General features: G+C 45.4%; 1 protein-coding gene across 5 annotated transcripts in view; it reads left to right on the top strand.

Annotated features, from left to right (window-relative positions):
• The window catches only part of SLC4A1 (solute carrier family 4 member 1 (Diego blood group)), a 55,199-nt gene extending 42,880 nt beyond the window's left edge, over positions 1-12,319 (top strand). For all 5 annotated transcript variants that reach the window (XM_066586574.1, XM_066586573.1, XM_066586572.1 and 2 more), the window contains 7 exons: positions 671-838; positions 3,367-3,456; positions 3,546-3,721; positions 4,688-4,929; positions 7,875-8,044; positions 9,849-10,022; positions 11,184-12,319. In XM_066586574.1, the coding sequence (XP_066442671.1) occupies positions 671-838; positions 3,367-3,456; positions 3,546-3,721; positions 4,688-4,929; positions 7,875-8,044; positions 9,849-10,022; positions 11,184-11,261 (1,098 nt within the window). In that variant the 3' untranslated portion in view covers positions 11,262-12,319. The remainder of the gene's footprint in view (positions 1-670; positions 839-3,366; positions 3,457-3,545; positions 3,722-4,687; positions 4,930-7,874; positions 8,045-9,848; positions 10,023-11,183) is intronic.
• The last annotated feature ends 9,285 nt before the right edge of the window (positions 12,320-21,604 follow it).

The raw sequence follows: 21,604 nt of genomic DNA, 5'->3' as shown, positions 1-21,604 counted from the left end.
CTGGCGTCCTCGTCTCCATGGTGCCGACTAATTTTCGCCCTCCGATGGCCAAATTAGCCGCGCTTGCGCAGTCCGGGTCTTCTTCTTTTCTGAATGGGGCTCCGTGTAGCTCCGTGTAGCTCCGCCCTGTCACGTGCCGATTCCAGCCAATCAGGAGGCTGGAATCGGCAATGGACCGCACAGAAGCCCTGCGGTCCATGGAGACAGAGGATCCCGGCGGCCATCTTCAGCAGGTGAGTATGAAGACGCCGGACCGCCGGGATTCAGGTAAGCGCTGTGCGGGTTGTTTTTTTAACCCCTGCAGCGGGGTTGTCTCGCGCCGAACGGGGGGAGGGAGGGGGTTTAAAAAAAAAAAACCCGTTTCGGCGCGGGACAACCCCTTTAATGTGGTCCATTCTGTGCTGCTTGGTTCTGTCTTCTGACGGAGCCGTTTGGGCACGCAGATTCCCCCTTTCCTGCTACCCGAATGGAGCAGGATAGCAGAACCCCGAGCGTGGGTGTGAAACCACCCTACTATAAGGGTATCTCCATAGCGTATAGTAGCTGCTCCTGTTTTGACTAATAGAAGAGGGTCTTGAATGGGAGCTTTCTCTCCCTAATGGGGTATTTGTTACTGACAACCCCTTTTAAGAGTGTGTATTGCATTGATGATTTTCATTGTTCTTCTCAGATTTTCATAGCGCATCCTCTCAAGGCTACCTACAATGAATCAATTGTGCTTGATGCAAACTATCCCCAGCCAAACACGGCTCTGCTGTCACTGGTGCTGATGTCGGGAGCTTTCTTTATCGCCTATTTCCTGCGTCAATTCAAGAACAGCAGCTTTTTTCCTGGCAAGGTAAAGTTGTTCTGCCGTAGGATTGTATAAAACATGTTCTGGGCCTCCTTTATCAAAACTGACTGTTCCCCATAGCGACCATTTGTTGCTATGGGCAACATAGTTTTTCTTTTAAACCGTTTTGATAAATGAGGCTCAGTATGTAAGATCTTAAAATAAAAGGGAAAAACATAAGCCTGTGTTCACATGGGGCAGAATTTGCTGCAGAGTGTCCGCAGCGAACATTCTGCAGCAGATCCGCAGTGCAAAGTCTGCAGCATTTGGGGTGGATTTTTTACATGGTTTTAGAAGCGGAATTCTAGCCCCTCATTTGAACAGTTAGAATCCGCGCTGCTGATTTGCTGCTAAAACTGACACGCTGCAAATTTAGGGTGGCTTCAAGCACGTATACGCGTTTTTGCACATGACCCAGTGCATATATCGGCGTATTTTAATGTACTTTTTGCGCTCACAGGGCATGGTTTTTTTTTGCACACCAGACACAACCATTCTCCGATTTAAATGGCTATTTAGCCTAATGAGTTCCAAATGTGTTCTTTTTCTCATGGAATTGTGCATCCTGTTGCGCATTGTGCGTGCGTTTACACCCGCCTCCCTTCCATGGGGACCTTAGCTGTGCAAATGCGCACAACAGTAAAACATGCACACTCGCACGCAAAAAAAGTGGGAACAAACTTATTGAAATTAGAAATGAGCGAGTAGTGCCTTATGCGAGTACCTGCCCGCTCGTCTCTAAAGATTCGGGTGCCGGCGGGGGAGAGAGGTGAGAGTTGCGGGAGTGAGCAGGGGTGAGCTTTTAAACTCCACACCCAGGTCCATTCCTGCAGCTGATTTTTACATTTTCTTTTCATAGCGTGTGGACAAGATTTTGAAAATCTCATTCACATTCCTGCTACTGTAAATACTGCAGACTTTCTGTGCAGAAAATCAGCAGCAAATCCGCCCCGTGTGAACACGACTCAGGAGTCCCATAGATAAAAAACCATAATGGGCTGATCTCTGGAAACTGGGGAAAATCGACCATTCTGATACAAGAGAGTATGGCGCTACTTGATTTTAACTCTTTTGTAAGGGGCTGTTCACATCTCGTTTTTAACCCTTTGCAATCCACTGTCTGACCTCTGAAGACATTATGATTTAAGGCTGTACAGCTCCGATGTTGGAAGACGTCTGTCTGGGTTCTCTTACTGTATATTGCCAGCCTCTCTGCTGTCGGAGCCTATCCAACGTGGCACCTCATGCAGTACTGGCTTTAGCCAGCAGATAGCGCCGTTGTATAATGAGTAAGCCCCCTAGGAAAGAGTAAGCCACCTAGGAAAATCAGGATACAAATTGGATTGGAAAGGGTTAATGCACATTTAGCGAATACATTAAACACATGAAAAGATGGATACAAACGTTCATTTTTAAGCATGCATGTACATTTTTAATTTGTATCAAGTTTTGTAGTTGAACACTTTTTGTTCTCAAATAAGAAAAAAATGTATTTGTTCTGATATGTACTGCTTTATGTTTTCTATTGACTGTAACGTAAAAAAAAGGGTACACCTCGAGCGTTGTTTTTTTTATGGGACAGAAAAGTACACAAATATACGGCTATGTTCACACAGGGCGGAATATGCTGTGGAATGTCTACAGCGGACATTCTAAAATGTGGTGTGGATTTTAGCATGGGATTTGGTGTGGAATTCACCCCCTCATTTGAAAAGACTGAATCCGCACCGCCAATCCGCTGCTATAATTGACATGCTGCAGATGCAAATTGGCTCTGTAGGTCAGTTTCGGCATGGATTTTCTACGGATTTTGTTTCTGCAAGATGTGGTTGAGATTTTCAAAATCTCAACCACTTTGCTGCTGCTGTAAATGCCGCAGATTTTCAGTGCTGAAACTATGGCATACACCAGAAATCTGACATTACAAGACTAAATATGCCCCATTGTTTGTGCCTATAGATAGGATATTTTGTTTTCCATATAAGGGGGGGGGGGTGGATGTCAGTCCATTGGTTCTCATTGAAGAGACCCAGTGGGTGTATGAGGACTTGTTTTCCAGCAATGCTTCATGGGGGGGGGGGGGGATTATGCAAATTAGCATATCTACCAAAGCAGAGACTTCTTCAAAGGAATAGCAGCCCTTCTATATACTATAGGGGTAATTTGTATACATTTTACCCATGAAGCATTGCTTGCAAAAAATAAGTCTCCATACAACCACTAGGTCTCTTTAATGAGAACCAGCACCCCTGAGTTGCATCTAAAGCTTCTGATCTAGGTAGCGAGTACCCAGCTCTGTATTGATGAGAGGCGAGAACCCTAAATCGGCTGTCTACAGATGGGTTGCTTTTCCTTTTGGAGGAGTCTCTGGTTTGGCTGATATGAGCTAATTAGCATGTTTTTCATATAAAATAAGGCAGCGGTGGGTACTGATTGTGTAAGTCGGCAGTAAAAAGTTTCTTATGGTTAACATTTGCAAGATGGAAGTCATTGTACATGCATTCCACCCCTAACCTGTAATATTTTCTGTACAGCTCCGTCGTATCATTGGGGATTTTGGTGTCCCCATAGCAATTCTCATCATGGTGACAGCTGACTTTTTTATCAAGGATACATACACAAAGGTCTGTATATTCCTATTAACATACTATAGGTACTATACTAAGATAACTTCTTTATAAACACTAATTGCGCATATTCCATCAATTTCCAGAAACTTGTCCTCCCCAAAGGTTTTAGTGTCTCCCTTCCTTCAAACCGTAGTTGGTTCATCTCACCCATGGGCCTACAGCCAGACACCAATCCTTTCCCTATCTGGATGATGTTTGCCTCTGCAGTCCCAGCATTGCTGGTCTTTATTCTGATCTTTATGGAATCTCAGATTACCACGTAAGTGTAACTACTTGTAGAACTATTTCATTATATTTACATAAATCCATGCAAACTGGTTCAAACCAGAGACACCCTCCAAACGGAAGAGGAACTCATCTGAGGTCAGATTGTTTTCAGGCCTCAGATGAGCTATTTTGCACACTTTTTCCCATGGAGCATTGCCTGAAATTAAGTTTCTATTACCCACTGTGTCTCTTCAATGAGAACAAGTACTCCCTTCCTAATTTGCATCTCATTTAGTCAACCAGTTCTCTTGCTGTGTAGTGATGAGGGGCAACAACCCTGAAGCAGCGGTCTACAGATTAGTTGCTCGTCCTTTTAAGACCCCATACACATTAGTCATCTGAACTTCCAATAACTGCAAATCCAGATGACCCTCCAAGTGCCCTTTTACACAGGCCAATAAATCATTCAGATTCCCACAATCCGCAAGAATCTGAACAATTATCGTTCAGTCTAAATGCACGCACGACTGACCGATAAACTATAGATTAATTCGTCGTCCAGTTTCTGCATTTATGACCGATCGGCCCGTGTAAACAGGCTGTCGTTCATCTATCAACAACTGCCTGTTTACTATGAATGGAGGCGGGCAGGCCAAAATGATCCACTGCCCACTCCAGTCACTAGCGATGATGATTCCTTTGTAAAAGCACAGGGATTATCATTGCTGGGACGACCTGTTGGGCTTCTGCGTCCCATGTAAAAGCACCCTAATGTGTATGGTGGTGACGAACCTTCTCTTGGCTCCTTAAACACATGAACGTTTGTCCCAAACCAAATGCTTATGTGTATGTGGGAGCTGATGGAAACCGCCGTCGGATGAATGAGCGCTCATCTGACAATTGTGGAAGGTGTATGGGGACCTTTGGAGGAATCTATGGTTTGTGTCACATGAGTAAATTTCCATGTTTTTCATATATATTGCACATGTTCAGATCCAGACTTATGGTTGTCTTCCAGGCTGATCGTCAGCAAACCAGAAAGAAAAGCTGTGAAAGGTTCTGGATTCCACTTGGACCTTTTGTTGATTGTGGGCATGGGAGGGATTGCTGCAATGTTTGGAATGCCCTGGCTCAGTGCAACCACAGTCCGTACAGTCAGCCATGCCAATGCTCTTACTGTCATGTCCAAGGGAACAAAACCTCAAATAGAGCGCGTTATTGAACAGCGAGTGAGTGGTCTGTTGGTGGCTATACTTGTAGGTATGTATAAGACTATATAATGTTTTATATATTTAGGTATTCTGCTCAGTTTTGCTGAAATCAGAAGTATAACTTGAAGCTGCTTTGCCAAAAAATGCAAAGTGTGTAACAGCACCCCCACCTACATGTGTCATTTATAATGCTGGTGTCTTATGTGGCAGAGGAGCATTTGGACCTCCTCGGGCACCAGGACACAGGTGCAACTACCACCTCTGCACCATCTATAGCTACCACCCACCCCGTGTGAGGCAATGCTCAGGCAATGTTTTTCACTATAAGATGGGTGGATACCTCATGTGATAGTAACATTTAATGGGTTGTCTCAAAGAGATAATGACTTTCCATTTGCTCTATAAGGGTGCGTTTTTTTTTTCATCCAGCTTTTGAGGCCAAAACCAGGAGTGAATCCAAGAGGAGAGAAGTTGTATCCATCCTTTATTCTTTCTCTCCTTTTATGATCCTCACCTGGTTTTGGCTTCTAAAACCACATTGAAAAAACCTGAACAAAACCTGCATGTATGAACGCACCCTTGTAGTGTACACATTAGCAGACTGGTGTGGATCCGTCTTGCCACACACCGGTTTGAGTTAGTTCTATCAGAGTAGGCAGCACTTGGGGGAACCTTGGTTTTTAGCCTTGACTCCTCCAGATGAGATAGTCCCGGTAGTGTGGCTGCTAACACTACACATAGCCCAGATGCAGTACCTAATGGTGTGAACAGGTGCGCATCTAAAGAACTGGCTATGGTTAGGGCTGGCAGCATAGGTGCAAGAACAAGGTCCAGACAGTAGGCAATAACGAAGTCCAGAATACACAGCGGAGGACAGGACCACAGGCAAAGGTCAGAACTGGAATGTACAAACTGAGGCTTTACCACAATGGCTGATGGGACTGATTGCTTAAGCATCCTCCATATGGTGAGGATGCCTAATAAAGTGCGATCTGAATAGGAATTGGTGGAGGACATGTTTAGGGAGCACGCCCTGGCCGTTTAAGAGTAGAGGCAAACAGGAGTGACCGAATAGTGGAACATGCATGTCGTGTAGAGCATGCAGAATGGCAGTGCTTGACTGCGGCCCCAATAGCAGGGGGGCACAGCGTGCCGTGTGAGTATGGATATCATCGAGTTCTCACTCTGGTGGACCTTTCCCATTCTTTTGTTTAATGATCTGCTATAACGGGTTTCCCAGAGTTGGGCCTGGGATTTTACAGCCAACTAGAAATCCTTTGAGCTTGCTAAGTATCCTTACCATCAAAGGTTGAGCATTGGGAGCCCATGACCCGGGTGCTGGATGTTGAGGTGTGCCAACAAGCTGCTCAGCCTTGACCAGGTTATCTAGATACAGGGCTAGGGCAGCAATCTAAATCTTAGCCTCAAGTAAAAAAAGTTTAGGTACAACTCTGTCATGGTTGCCACTATAATCCTATACCTAGATTAGGATGGTGGAATTATTCTGATTGGCTGCCAAGACAGTTTTGATATCAATGACCTGCATTATGTACATAGCTGCAAGCCTATGATGGAAATGTGTAATCTTGTGTACAAACGGGAAAACTTGTACATATTCTATACTCTCTTATAGGGTTACTGCGGACATGCTTTCTGTACCATCCTCATAATGTCATAAATCACATCCCGCCCATAGCTACAAAGTGTGACCTACTGTCCTCACATTCCATCGCCTCTGACAACAAACAAGATGAACCGACATTGACCCTAGGGGTATTCAGATATAGAGGATCTACAGCGACAGGGATGGGGGAAGGGATGTAGAAAAATGAGTCAGACCTTGAAAGGAAGGACAAATGGAGCATGAGGCGCATGGAGGAAGAAGGCCATATTTACATATATAGAATTGCATAATGTAATAGAACACGAAAATAACTTTTGTATGAAAGATGGCACCAGCACTTCAGAAAAATATCAAACTTGTTGCCCCCCAAATCCCATACTACATTGTGAGACCAGCATCATACAATATGCTACCAGAAGTAAGAGGACACCTGAGCAAGAATCAAAAGTAGTAATTATACTGGGGCCTAATGCCATTGGATACTCTCTGTGGCATATTTTCTACTAAAGTCTGATATACTTCAGCCAGTATTTCCCTTCTTTCATCCTGCAAATGTTTGGTGAGCTCTCTCAAAGATGATGGACGCTGTTCATATTTTCTAACACGACGTTCCAGTTCATCCCAAAGAGGCTCAGTAGGGTTCAGGTCGGACTCTGTGCAGCCGGTCCAATCATGGAACATCCATAGCCTCAAACCATTGTAACACAGTGTTGGATTTGTCACAAGGCGCGTTGTCCCGTTGGAAGTATGGCTGACCATTCCCAGAGCATTGTCACATCGTTGGCAGCACATTACTGTCTAGAAGGTCAAATTACACCTCCGTGTTCATGGTTCTTGCCACTACAAGCAACAGACCGAGACCATGCCACATAAAATATCCCCAGACCATAACAGAACCTCCTGTGTACTTAACTGTTGACACAACATACTAAGGCCAAAGCTGTTCTGTAGGCATCCTCCACACCCAGGTAGTCCATCTCATTTGATGATGGGGTAGTGTGATTCGTCACTTTATAGAATGTTCTTCCATTACTCAACTGTCAAATAACTATGCTCCTTGCACCATTGTAGATGGGCCAACACATCTTCTTTGAGAGAACTCACCAGACGTTTGCAGGATGAATGGAGGGAGATACTAGCCGAATTGTATCAGACATTAGTTGAAAGTATGCCACGAACATTATCCAATGTCATTAGGGCCAGAGGAGCCCCACTAAGTATTAACATACAGAAATAATTACTACTTTTAATTCTTGCTCAGGTGTCCAATTACATATGGTAGGATAGTATATATGAATGTGATATCCAATGAGCTGTGATAGTGTCGCCACACTAGGGAATTCTCAACTATATGTATTTTTTTTCTATAGGTGCCTCCATATTCATGGAGCCAGTTCTGTCCCTCATTCCATTGGCTGTCTTGTTTGGTATTTTCCTCTACATGGGTGTCACCTCACTAAATGGAATTCAGCTGTACGACCGCGTCCTATTAGCCTTGATGCCACCGAAATATCATCCTAAGGAAGCCTATGTAACACGGGTGAGTGATGCTGGAAGGTTTCTCTAGTGGAAGGTCTCATAGTATTTTGGGGCTTTGTTGCAGATTTTTGCATTGGAGCTCAGGATCTTCATGCTACACTTCTAGCCATGGCTAATCGTGAGATTGGAATTGGTCATGGTAGTAGATGAAGGGAGGAGCGTGACGTGAAATGGGAACGGAGGCGATGATTAAAAATAAAGCTGGTTGGACATCATTCATAGTGAATGGAACATTGAAGCAAAATAAAGGGGTTGTCCCATGATTTTAACTTTTACTCTATACACAGGGTAGAGGATATGTGTCTGATCAGTGGGGGGTCCAATCGCTGAGTCCTGTGTCCCTCTATATGAATGGATCAGTGGCAAAGCATTGTGCAGCCACTCTTTTCATCTTTGAGGCTGCCAGAGAGCGGGGTACAGCACATAACAATACCATAGTGAAGCAATAGTGGGCATGCTTGACCGTTACCTTATTCATATGGGGGGGGGGGGAGGATATGTGGATAGGGGATACCTTAAAACTTGGGATAATCCCTTAAGGGGATGCTGCCATCTATTTTTTTACATTTTTGGTTTTTCCTCCCCACTTTCAAAAATATCATAACTCTTTTATTTTTCTGTTTTTTGTAGCTTGTTTTTTGTGGGAGTAGGCGGTATTTTTCTGTGGGACGAGCGGTACTATTTAATGTACTGAAAACTATTAAAATTTCTATGTGGAATGAAATGGAAAAAAAAGCAAATTTTTTTGGGGGGAGGGGGTGTCTTATTTTTACAGCATATATGTATTCGGGTAAAAATGACAAAACTTTATCCTGTGGGTTAGTGTCATTACAATGACATCAAAATTATGTTGTTTTTTTTTTTGCCGCCATAACTTTTTTTTTTTAAATCTTTTCGTCAATGGGGTTGTGGAGGGCTCGTTTCTTGAGGAACAACTTGTGGCACCATTTTGGGATACATGACTTTTTAAATGCTTATTACTAAACTTTTTCTTGGTAACTGGTTGAACAAAAAAAGTGCAATTCTGGAGTTGTGTAGCCGCGTAAGATAAATAATGTAGTATTTTGATAGATCACACTTTTATGGATGTAGCAATAGCAAATATGTTTTGGGATTTTTTTTGTTTTTATATTTTTATTATAAATGTGCTTGAAAAGAGATTTTCTTTTACTTTTACTGTCCTTTTATTTTTTACATTAAAAAAAAAAACTTTCACATATATTGAATTTAATTTTTTTTATAGTTTCCTAAAGGGACTTGAACTTGTGATCGTTTGATTGCTTATACCATGCACTGCAGTACTTCATTATTTCTGCTGGAATTGTGCTAAGACCTGCCTGTGGCCTGTCTTAATAGGTAGAAATACATAGCAGCACTAGAAGGTCTCAAGCTGCCGTAATACCCTAACAGCACCTCGTGATCTCATCACAGTGGGGCCGTTTGGGACATCTGATTGAGCCATTTTAATGCCACGGTTGTCGTGGCCGGTTGTCGGCTGTTAAAGACAGTTGACACCTGCTGTGTATGGAGTGGGCTCTGCTCCCGAGCCCATGCCATATTAACCCTGCGCATCTGGACTGCACATATTTATCCTGTGGTGCTAAGGGGTTAAAGTGGTTATCCTCTCTTTTTACATTCCTTCTTATTAGAAGGGTCCCTCATCAATAAACTGGCAAAAGTTGCACCCTAGTAATAGGCTGCAATTTGTCGAGATCCCAGCAGCACCACCACTATCAGTATAGTAATGCCGAGCACCGGGCTATTGTATAGGCAGTAGAAATGATGGGCTTTATGTTTCTCTGCAGGTTAAGACTTGGCGTATGCATATATTCACTCTGGTGCAGATGATCTGCCTGATCGCTCTGTTTGCTATCATGTTCACTCCTGCCTCTTTGGCTCTTCCATTTGTCCTCATCCTCACTGTGCCAGTCCGGAGGTTCATCCTGCCTCACATCTTCACAAGCCTGGAGCTCAAATGTGTAAGTACTGAAGACGACGTCCTATAATAAGCAAAATCTATTGAACCTCTACCATTTTTAAACACAAATCATATAGTGTGCTTATACTTGTGATGCTTATGTAGGCCTCCTATGTCATGAAGAATACTTTTTACAGTGCCACTAGTTTTGGGGTGAAGAGCTTGTATGCATCTTTTAAATAGAAGCAACTGCCACTTGGTAGTGGGGGATAGATGGTTGCTGGCTACAACCGCACAGAATTGGATCCCACCTTCATGTTGGTGGAACGGCGCCTCAGGCACTGATTCAGGATGTGCATGGGATTCCTTGGGAGGCGAGCTGGTGGAAGTTCTGCTCAGTCCTTAGCCATGCATGCGCAGCCTTGCCTTCATCTTAGAAGTTGAATTCCTCATGTCCTGGCGGCCTATAGCTCTGGTAGGAGAGATGAAGCCAGGTCTTTGCATTTCTGCACTTAACTTTTTATATTCTTCCACCAGAGTTAAAACACTTCGAACAATCTATAAAGCTCCAGAAAATAACGGGTGCATAGTGTAGTAACACACAGTTACAAGTACAACAATGTAGCAATCTCTTGAAGGCACAACCAACAACCAGTGAAGCAAATTTTAGTGCAGCTTGTTTAACTTCAGTCCTTTAGTAAAGGCCGGGTGTCTTAGTCCTCAATGAGCTTTAACAAGGAGTGCCAATTTTCAATAATGCGATGGGTAGTGAGGGAGTAGGACTCAACAGGCTACACTATGGAGAGGAAGCTGCGTAGATAGGTACGCAACTGAGTAACTCTAACCTAACTGGACTTTCTAGGTCTTCAACCATAGTTTAAGCATGGCCATGAAACTTAGCCCATGTGGGTGACTTGGGGGTCTCTAGAAAAAGGGTCCGAACCAGACTGGCTTTTATTGGGTGATGAGAAGCTGTGTATGGATCGTCTCTACAGACCCTTCAGTGGTGGCAAGCGAGGTGCAGGGAATTAAGCTAAGGGTCCTGGAAAAGACATGGGGCAGATAAGAACCAAGTCCTCCTTTCCCAAGAGGTTGGTGGTGTTACTAGCACCACAATGAGGCCTCATTGTAGACGTTGGTATGGGACTCCCTTGCCTTTATGTACACCCATATTTGTATCTACTAGTACTGGTCTCATACTGAACCCTTAATATCTTTTCAGCTGGATGCAGATGACTCTAATGTCAGTCTGGAAGAAGAAGGTCAAGATGTCTACAACGAAGTTCAGATGCCCATTTAACTCAGCCCTACGTGTAGAAATATGGAGGAACCTACATAACGCTGCCATCATATAGAGCATATTTTAAGAAAAGTCTTTTGCTAAAGGACCATTTTTTTTAAAGAACCCATGGGATCATGTACTACAAGTATTGAGAACCTCAAGGCATTCTCCTTCCATAGCTATGCAACCTACTTTCTGAATGTGAATTTTTTTAATATCTGTTTTTAACTTTGCACTGTATTTCAATGTGACTAAAAAAAAAAAATCTGCAGTTTTATTAGATTTTTACAAATTTTCTATTCCTCTTTTACTTTTCTATTGAGACTGCTTTAACTTAAAGAAGCCTTATGAAATTAGGAAAACATGGCTGCTTTCTTCCTGAAAGAGTGTCAGTCTTGTCTTTAGACGTTCTAGTATCGTAGCTCAAGGCCATGGAAATGAATGAGGTCTGTGCTGCAATACCAGGCATGACCATGGGCAAGAGTGGCGCTGTTTATGAAAGCGGCATTGTTTTTTGTTTTATCAACTTCTTATTCTATATTTTAGCTAATTTTTCCGCTTTTTTTTTTCTTCATTTTTAAAGGAATACCGGGCAAAACATATACTGTGTTATGTCTAGTGCAAGGTCTAAGGGGGTGGAGCATGATACAAGGAGACAAGAAAACACCAAAGAGAAGCCCTGTATCAGGCTCCGCCCACTCCTGCCCTCCGCTATGCATAACTCTGTTTAGTCTGGAATGTTCCTTTAAGTCTAATGTGCTTTGCTTTTTAAATAAATATGTAAATAAGCTTTAAAAATAATATATTTAGATATAATTAATATATTGACTTGGAGAATAAACCCCTTTTAATTATGAATGTGAGGAAGCGGAGTATTTTTAAACTGATTGCAACAAAATAGGACATTTTCGAATCTGGAATGAGTTTGAATAAATTGAAATCCGTCATTTTTGTATCATTTTGTTATCTCTCTTTTGTAAGAGAAATGTTTTAGTGGCAATATGATGCTTTGCAGAACTGGATATTATAATATCTGAGAGATTATTTTATACAAAGAATAAAATATATTCCCAAAACTTGTATGTTCTCTTTCTTTAAAAGGGTAGTGCCAAGATGGCATCGCTTGTTATACTCTATAAGGGCGTATAAACGTCATAGAGTGCGGTCCCTTGGTTGTGAATCCTGCCTATCCCGGAACAGATTGCCGGTTTTGGGTGATGCTGGGGGTGGGGAGGGCTGTTACCTGGGGAGCCGGCAGCCAATTACAGACTGCAGATTTCCCCGGTGTGCAGTCCTCATGATTGGTCCGGCCGGCAGTGCACTCCCCCATCTATCAATTACTCTACTCCTACTCCACTCCTGCTATGAGTTATACATCTCCCTTTACACACAATTAAAAAAACGCATTAAAACACGTGTTTTTTCTAGTGTATGCAGTTTCTTTAAAACGCATGTGGTCTTTGAATACTGTATGCAGTTTTATAATGTGTTTTGTTTTTTTTTTGTAATTCTGGTTCAAAAGTAGCTTGAAATCATGGCATTTCAACCGCAATTTCGAGGAGCGTTTTTGAGCGCATGGTACAGTGTTTGACAGCACTTTTTAATGCACCCCATCATTGTGATGGGTGAGGAGGTGCGTTAAAAAACGTAAAAACGCAAAAATAGAACAGACAGCTCTTGAAAATCGCACAGTTAGAAACCCTGCATTCGAGCTCAGGTCTGAGTATCCCCATTAACCATTTGCAATCCAATTTTGAATTCTGTGTTTCCTAGGAGGTTTTCTCTCTCTGCCATTATACAATGGCGCCATCTGCTGGCTAGAGACAGTACTGCGGTATTGAACATTGGAGAGGCCCCTGACAACAGAGCGGCCAGTAATATACAGTAAGAATACCCTGTCAGATGTCTTCGGACATCGGAAGCTGCGCAACCTTCAGTCAGAATGTCTTTACACATCAGACAGTGGATTGGAAAGGGTTAAAATCAATGGGAGCTTTTTACTGCGGCTAGCACGTCGCTCGAGACGCTGCGCTAATAGTGGTAAAAAGCGGTGTGTGAGAGTGGCCTAAGGGGCTACAAGCACATTTCATGTAGTGCAGGAAATGAGTCATGTTTGCAAAGATTATGCCAAGGGGCTAGAAATTCGTTTTGCAGCTGTATGCAGCACGGTTTATGTATGTGCATGGGGAAGGCTGGGGTGGGGGGCCCAAGCTGAACTTTTGCACCTGGGCCCCTGAGCCTTTAGTTATGCCCCTGTACACAGGTAAGTGTGATATCAGTCGCGTTTACAAGTGTGATGTGATTTTTTTTTTTTTTTCCCGCTCTCATAGGAACTAATGGGTGATTCCTGTATAGTAGGACATGCTGTGATTTTTCGTTCTCGCACATGTAAGTTAAGGCATTTACAATAATGGGTTCTTTTCACATACGACTTTTGCGTATTTTTCTAACGTGATTTTCAAGCACTGTCTTTTCTATATTACCTTGTTTAGCACACCTTCTCACAATGATGGGGTGCGGTAAGACACTGTCGGACGCAGGAACCTGCGTCTGAAAACGAAAGTGAAGTCACGACGTTTTCCTGATGGCATGTGTGAGAGTGACCTTCTGGGGTGATGACAATTGCACATCAGCACGGTTATACATACGGTTATAGAATGTAGATACTATACAGACAGTACACATATGCTTAGTACTATGCTTTAGGCAGCTTTACAATGGCCGAAAAAATTGTGCGAGATTCGTACGTTGCGAGACGCACAAATCTTGGATGAATATGAACAGAATGGGATCATACACCTGAGTGAAACATATCGCGGCACGTCCTATCTTTGGGTGTGCCCTCACATCGTCTATTGTTTTAATGGGGCCAGCGGCAGGATCGCACCACATACTAGAAGCACGTGGTGTGATGCAAGGTCTCCCCGTTAAGAACAATGCGAGACACGCTGCAATCCTCTGCCATGGCTGCGAGCTGCGCCGGAGGATCACTACTCCCCCGAAGTGATTGTGGGAAACCTTGCACGGCGTGCAATGTCTTTTACTGGTCCATTACATACAATGGGCGATGGCTTCCAAGGAACACGAAAACATAGGTCATGCCATGATTTTTTTCCTGCACCGCATATGTATAGGACTCCATTCAAAAGAATGGGGTTCATATTCACACGAGATTTGTGAGTCTCGCAAAGGACAAATCTTGCGCAAGTTTATCGCCCGTGTGAAACCAGCCTTAGTTCAACAAAGCGTGACTATTAACAAACGGACTGCTATTGATCAGTAGAATGAAGGTGCCGAGGGCCTGACGTGGCACCAGAGTTGTAAGGGTGTGCATTCGCTGCGGATTTTACTTAATAGATTTGCGTGTGGAAAATATTTAGCGCCTCATTCACACGCCAGAATTTTGCAACAAATCTGGGCATGGATTACGCGACGAAATCTGCAACTTTTTAGCATTCTGTCGAATGCTATGAAAATCCGTGCCGCCGTTTATTTGGTGCAGATTTTGAAATCCGTACTGTGGAAAAAAAAGAATTGACGTGTCATTCCTTGTCACGGTTCCTGTGTGACATTCGCATTGGGCGGCCACAAGCGAAGTTGCCCCACTGATTGGGGCTAAAACCACAGCAGGGGTACGAGGCCTAGCCTCAGAAACCCCCCCCCCCCCCACATAGGCCTGACAGCTCATAAGCCCATTTGAACATTCAAGAAGTCCTGTTTTAAAAGCTTATGTCACGGGGCTAGATCATGTATGTAAATTCGTTGTTCAGCTGTAAGCAGCACGGTTTAGGTATGGGTGCCGGTACAGGTGGGAGGCCTGAGCCAAACCTTCGCACCAGGACCCCTAAGCCTTTGCTTATGCCCCTGGGCCAGAGTGTGTAGGCAATTCATGGATGATGAAGGTATTGCTGCTATTGACTGGCCCTCATGTTCCCCACCCGCCACCAAATAGTGCCACAAACTGCCCGGTAGCGCACTGATGCCCTGATCCAAGTCTGGGAGGAGATCTCCAGGACACCATCCTCTGTTCCATCAGGAACACACCCAGACATTGTTGGTAGGGCATTCAAGTATGTGGGAGCCATACAAACTACTGAGTCACACTAGGAGTTGCCATGATGTAATTGCGCAGCGTATTTGTGCGCGTATCAGCGCATAATACTGAACTTTTTGCACACGCAGGGCCTGTTCACATGTTCGAGCAAAAACACCCCCACCCTGATTTAAAAGGCTATTTGGCCTAATGAGGTCCAGATGTGTTCTTCGTTCCATGAAATTGCGCACCTCCCATATAATTCTATGTGGGCCTATGCTGCGCAACACGCAGAAAGATAGAGAAGGACCTATTTTTTGCATTTCGTGCACCCAAAAAAACGTTTATGAGAACGAATCAATTGTTTTCAATGGGTTCTATTCTCTTCACATTGCGCACAAATTTGGTCATCTGAAGCCGCCCTTACTTTATGGGTGATTTGGAATCAAGCCCTCATTTGGTTGATGATTTTTGTTTCCGTCGGCCATTCATACGTCATTTTGTTCTGTGATTCAAGTCTTTCATTTTTTGAGCGGTGCGTTTCCTTTCTATCTTTCCCTGAGGGTAGGATGTTTATCCCTGGCACGCTTACATTGACTAACTCTTGATTTGCCATGGCAACAGCATGGCACTGCACACTCTGTTCGCACTGGCGTCATGGGTTCTGGTTTTACAGGATCTGTGATGATGTACGCGTCTGTCAGCTTTCTGCTTCATTTACTTTAGTGATTCTTTGAGGATTTTGTGAGGGCTGTGGAAGATGCCAAGTGGGTGAAGCGGGGTACATCTCGGCTGTGCCACAGTTTGATTTTTAGTGATATAAATCCATTTAATTCCGTTTTACGTTAGCATTTAATATTCTCGCACTCCGATAACATATTTTATGTGGTGAAATACTGCGGCTGTCCTCCAGATGGCGCTCCACTGGGAGCTCAGTAAGGTGCTCACTTGGTAGCGTGTGCTCCTCAGCAAGCACATGCTACTAATGAGGCAAACAGGGGAAGCAAGAGGTGGATGTCTGTATACAGTGAGAAGAGAGTGCAATGAATTAGGCCATATTTACACGGACGAGTGCGATATCAGTCCGAGGAACTCAGACCGATTGTGTACTTAAAAATCAGCAAATTTTTTTGTGTAATTTTTTTATTTTTATTGTAGGTAAGTGATGCAGGAAACATATTGCAGCACACTATCTTTGGGGGTGCCCTCGCATCGTCCATTTTTTTTATGGGGCCGACGGCAGCAACGCACCACAAAGCACATGGTGCGATGCGATATCCCCCCGTTAAAAAAAATGGGAGGCACTCCAAAATCCTCTGCCACGGCTGGCAGCTGTGCCGGAAAATCACTACCTCCCCGAAGTGATGCGAGGCATTATGGATATAAAAACGCTTAGTTTCTGTGGGGAATTCCGTGCTGGCGAGCGCGATATCGGGCCGCGATTCACGGCCTGATTTCGCCTTCGCCGTGTGAAATTAGCCTTCAAGTGCTTTCACATCTGTAAATGGGGTTCCTTTTTCTTGCTCCATTCGGGAAGCAGCAAAGTGGAATCCTCTGGTCAAACGGTACCTTCTTATGACGGAACCGAACAGCGCCGGACAGACGCCATTGACTACAATTGGGTCCATTTGTTCTGTGCTCAGCTGCCCGCCAGAAGAAAAAGTGCCACATACAGCGCTTCTCTTTTATTTTGTGCAGGATCTGCGACTGAATCACCAACCGGAGGTTCCAATGCAGATGTGAAACCACCCTAAGGCTACCTACACACAGGTGAGCGCAATATCTCGCTTGCCAACATGCACTTGAACGCCAATGCGAGGCGTTTTTCTGACAAAAACGCCTCCCATCACTTCTGTGAAGTAGCGTTCCTCCGACACGACTTTTTGCGGTGTTAGAGGATTGGCAAGTGTTTCCCATTGTTTTCAACGGGAAACCTCGCATCACACCGCACCGGCCCATTGAAAACAATGGACAATGGGCTCCAAAGAACGTGAAAAAATAGGTCATGCTGTGATTTTTTACCATGCCACATCACTCATAAGGCAGGGTTCACACGGGGCATATTCCCGTCGGAAATCTCGCAGTTTGGCCGCAGCAAAAACCGCGAGATTTCCGCCGGGAGAACCGCCGCGGTTTAAGCCGCGGCGACTTTGAAGCGGCCCGGCCGCTCGCTCTTTCGCTGCGACCGGCGCTCCCATAGAGGAGAGCGCGGCCTCAGCGGAATGAAAAAAAGAATGGACATGCTGCATATGCTGAAACCGCGGCTGCGGTGGCCGCAGCCGCGGTTTCAGCCGGATTTACCGCAGCGGATTAGCCGTCCCGTGCGGACGAGGTTTCTGAGAAACCTCGTCCACATGGCTGGCTAATCCCGAGATTAGCGGCCGCGGGCGGATCTGCTGCGGCAAAACCGCGGCAAATCCGCCCTGTGTGAACCCAGCCTAAGAATTCAAAGAATGGGGTTCCTATTCTCGCATTTGTGAGTCTCACATCGCACAAATCTCGCACGATTTTTTGGGCTGTGTGAAACCAGCCTACACCAACAAGGCGTGACTGTTAAAAACCGACCGCCACTGATCTGTAGAATGACGGGGCCGAGGGCCTGACGCGGCACCAGAGTCGTAAGAGTGTGTTCACACATGGTGTAGACGCTGCAGGTTGTACTCCATAGATTTGTGTGTGGGAAACATTCAGCGCATCAGGCCTCATTCACACGGCAGAATTCTGCAACAAATTTGGGCGCGGAATACACGCCCAAATCGCAAACGAAATCCGCACCATTTTTAATATTCTGTCGATAGCTATGAAAATCCGTGCTGCCGTTCATTTGGCGCAAATTTTGAAATCCATGCTATGTTAAAAATTAATTGACATGTCATTCCTTGTCACGATTTCTGTGTGGCATTCGCATTGGGCGGCCACATGTGAAATTGCCCCACATACATGGGGCTAAATCCACGGCAGGGTTACGAGGCCTAGCCTCAGAAAGACCCCCATGAACGGCACTGTGTTTACACTGCACTGAAAGGGTCAGCAAAGCTGACTAACAGAGAATCTGCTTTGGTTGCCCATAGCAACCAATCACAGCTCAGCTTTCATGTCTTATCCTGCTGAGGTAAAATGAAAGCTGCGCTGTGATTGGCTGTTATTTCTTATACTGCTGAGGTAAAATGAAAGCTGCGCTGTGATTGGTTGCTATGGGCAACAAGGATTTACTTTTAGACAGCTTTCAGAAGAGTGTGGTGTTAGGGGGGGACTGGCGGGTATATTGTAGGACTGATTAAGAGGGCACTAGGGCTGGTATTGATACTTGGGCCTCCTTCACACAGACGTTTTTTTTTAGTTTTTAGCGCTATCAGAGGTTCCCATTGTTTTCAATGGAGCCTTTCCGACAATCATGGCGCTTCTCAGCGGCGGGGTTTTTCGAGCAGAGTCTGTTCTATTTTGGGGTGTTTAGCGCTATTCATCAATGCGGAGGAGTGCTAAAAGCCGGCACCCGAAAACGAAAGTAAAACGCGGCAAAGCATTGCGATTTAAATCGCAGTGCTTTCAGCAACACCTGTGTGGGAGGCCTTACGCTACCAATGTTAGGTGGTCTGACAGTTACTTACAGTATATGGCCCGGCTCACACGAGCGTAAGTCATGTGATACGTGGTAATTCGCAAGCAATCAAATGCATTGCATTGCGCCGTTTCGTTCACATTTGTGTGTATGCGTTACGTAATACGCAAGCGCATGAAAGAACGTTGCATGTTCTATTTTGCGGCGTATTACACATGAGTCCATTGTTCTCTAAGGGCGCGTAATTAACGCTGACCATACGCAATAGCATTGTGCATGGGTGGCGTATATATGCGCCGTTGCAAAGCAATAACGTGGGAAATTTAAACGAAAAAAACCCACAAAGACTGCACATAACAGCGTGCGTCAGGGGCGTAACTAAAGGCTCAGGGGCCCTGATGCAAAACGTGAGCTGGGGCCCCCCTTTATCTGTATCTGTACCCGTACCCATACCTAAACCATGCTGCACAGAGACATAACTTGAAGCTTCTGGGCCCCAATGCAAAACCTGTAATGGGCCCCCAACTATAATGCTTTATTCATAGTACTGGGCTCCCTATATGGAGGAGAGAGGCCTTATGGCCCCCTAAGGCTCCTGGGCCCGGGTGCAACCGCATCCCCTGCACCCTCCATAGTTACGCCACTGGCGTGCGTGAGGCCGGCCTATCGCAGTGCTGATGCTAACACTGTTATGAGGGCACTTTTACTGGCATGGCTAGTGAAAACAGAAGTTGATACAATTATGGGAACTGTGACTGGCATTAATATTGGGAGACTGAAGCCAACACGGTTATGATGGCTTTATGGCTGGTATTGATACTGTTATGGGGTCTGGCAGATACAGTATATTGCAGCACTGATGCTGACACTATTATGAGGGCACTATTATGGGAACTATGGCATTAATATTGGGACACTGAAGCTGTCACTGTAATGAGGGCACTGTGGCATGCACAAATCTTGGACACAATAATGTGTTTTTTTGTGGCTGGCACAGATATCAGAACATTGATGTTGGGTACCATAGTTGGTATATATGGACAAACTGAAGCTAACACTGTTATGGGGGACTACCTGGTGCCTATATCGCAACACTGATGCTGACACTGTTGTGAGGGCACTATGGCTGGCAAAGATGTTGACACTACTATGGGGATTCTGCAGTTGGCAGTCATATCGGGACAGAAGTGGGTTATCCTAGTTGGTACATATGGGCATGCTCAAGCTAACACTGCTATGGGGTCACTGTGGCCGGTACTGATATTGTAACACTGAAGCTAATACTGTTAGGGGGACTGGCTGGTACATATATTGCAGGACTGATGCTGACACTTATGAGTGCACCATCATTGGCATGGATATTGAACACAGAAGTGACACTATTATGGGGTCTGTGGCACTAATATTAGGACACTGAAGTTAACAGTTATGAGGGCACTATGGCTGGCACAAATATTTTGACACAAACTGACACATTTATGGGGACTCTCGTTGGCATTCATATGGGGACACAGAAGTGGTGGGTACTGTGGCACCTAGGGGTGCACTGAAGCGAACACTGTTATGGGGGCACTGTGGCTGGTACCGATATCAGGAAATTGAAACTCACACTTATGAGGGCACTGTGGCTGGCACAAATATTGCATACAAACTGGCACAATTATGGGGATTTTGATTGGCACTCATATGGGGACACAGAAGGGGGGGGTGCTATGGTTGGCACCTAGTGGTGCACTGAAGCCAACACTGTTATGCAGGCACTGTGGCTGGTACTTATATCAGGACACTGAAGCTCACACTATGAGGGCACTGTGGCTGGCACAAATATTGCACACAAACTGACACATCTATGGGGACTGTGGGTGGCATTCATATGGGGACACAGAAGTGGGGGTATTATAGTTGGCACCTAGTGGTGTACTAAAGCTAACACTTATGTGGGCACTGTGGCTGGTACTGATATTGATACATGGCATCTGATGCCGTTATTAGGACATCGCGGGTGAAACTTATGGAGGCACTTTGGTTTGATTGGCCACAACACTCTTATGAGGGGCATAGCAAGACTGCAATTAACCACACGGTCAAATAGGGGCGAGCGACTTCTCCCCCCTGGCACTGCAGAGGGGGCAGCCTAGCACACAATAGGCTGGCAGTAGAGGCACCGGTTCTTCAGCATGGTTACAGCGCCCTCATCCTGTCATCGTCTCCGCCCGTCACCGCCTCTCTGACGCTTCCAGCAGTAAAGGTGGAGCCGAGACCGAGGAGAAGGAATGAGAAGACACCGGGAGGCGACGGCTGTCAGTGCCGGCCATGTCATAATAAACGATTCCTGCCCGCTAAGTGCCCCTGATGCTGTGTGTGATGCCCAGCTCCGTGCCCATACTTGTACGTGGAGCCGGGGGTGCGCTCCCACTGCTGGCCGACTTCATGGCCGTTCCTCTACGTAGAGCCGACTGTGCGCTCGCTATGCCCGGAGACCAGTGTGCGCTCGCTGTGCCCGGCGCCGTGGAGCTCTAGTACTGCCCGGTGTCTGCACTGATCCGGGCTCTCCCGTGCACACCAACCGGGCTCGTCGGCCGTGATGCCCGGCTCCATGCCCAGTGTGTGCACTGATCCGGGGTCTCCCCCTGTACATGGCGGCTGCCTGGATGGATGGATGACTGTGAGGCGGGCGGTGAAAGGGAGGGAGGGAGCTGGGCAGCAGCTGGAGCCTGTGACGGGGCGAGGACGGAGGGCGCCCGGCTGATTGGAAGGCAGCGCAGGCAC

Source organism: Eleutherodactylus coqui, chromosome 13 (assembly GCF_035609145.1).
Source record: "Eleutherodactylus coqui strain aEleCoq1 chromosome 13, aEleCoq1.hap1, whole genome shotgun sequence".
Taxonomy (NCBI): domain Eukaryota; kingdom Metazoa; phylum Chordata; class Amphibia; order Anura; family Eleutherodactylidae; genus Eleutherodactylus; species Eleutherodactylus coqui.
Note: the sequence above shows the minus strand (reverse complement) of the source record. Positions and strands in the feature narration are given on the sequence as shown.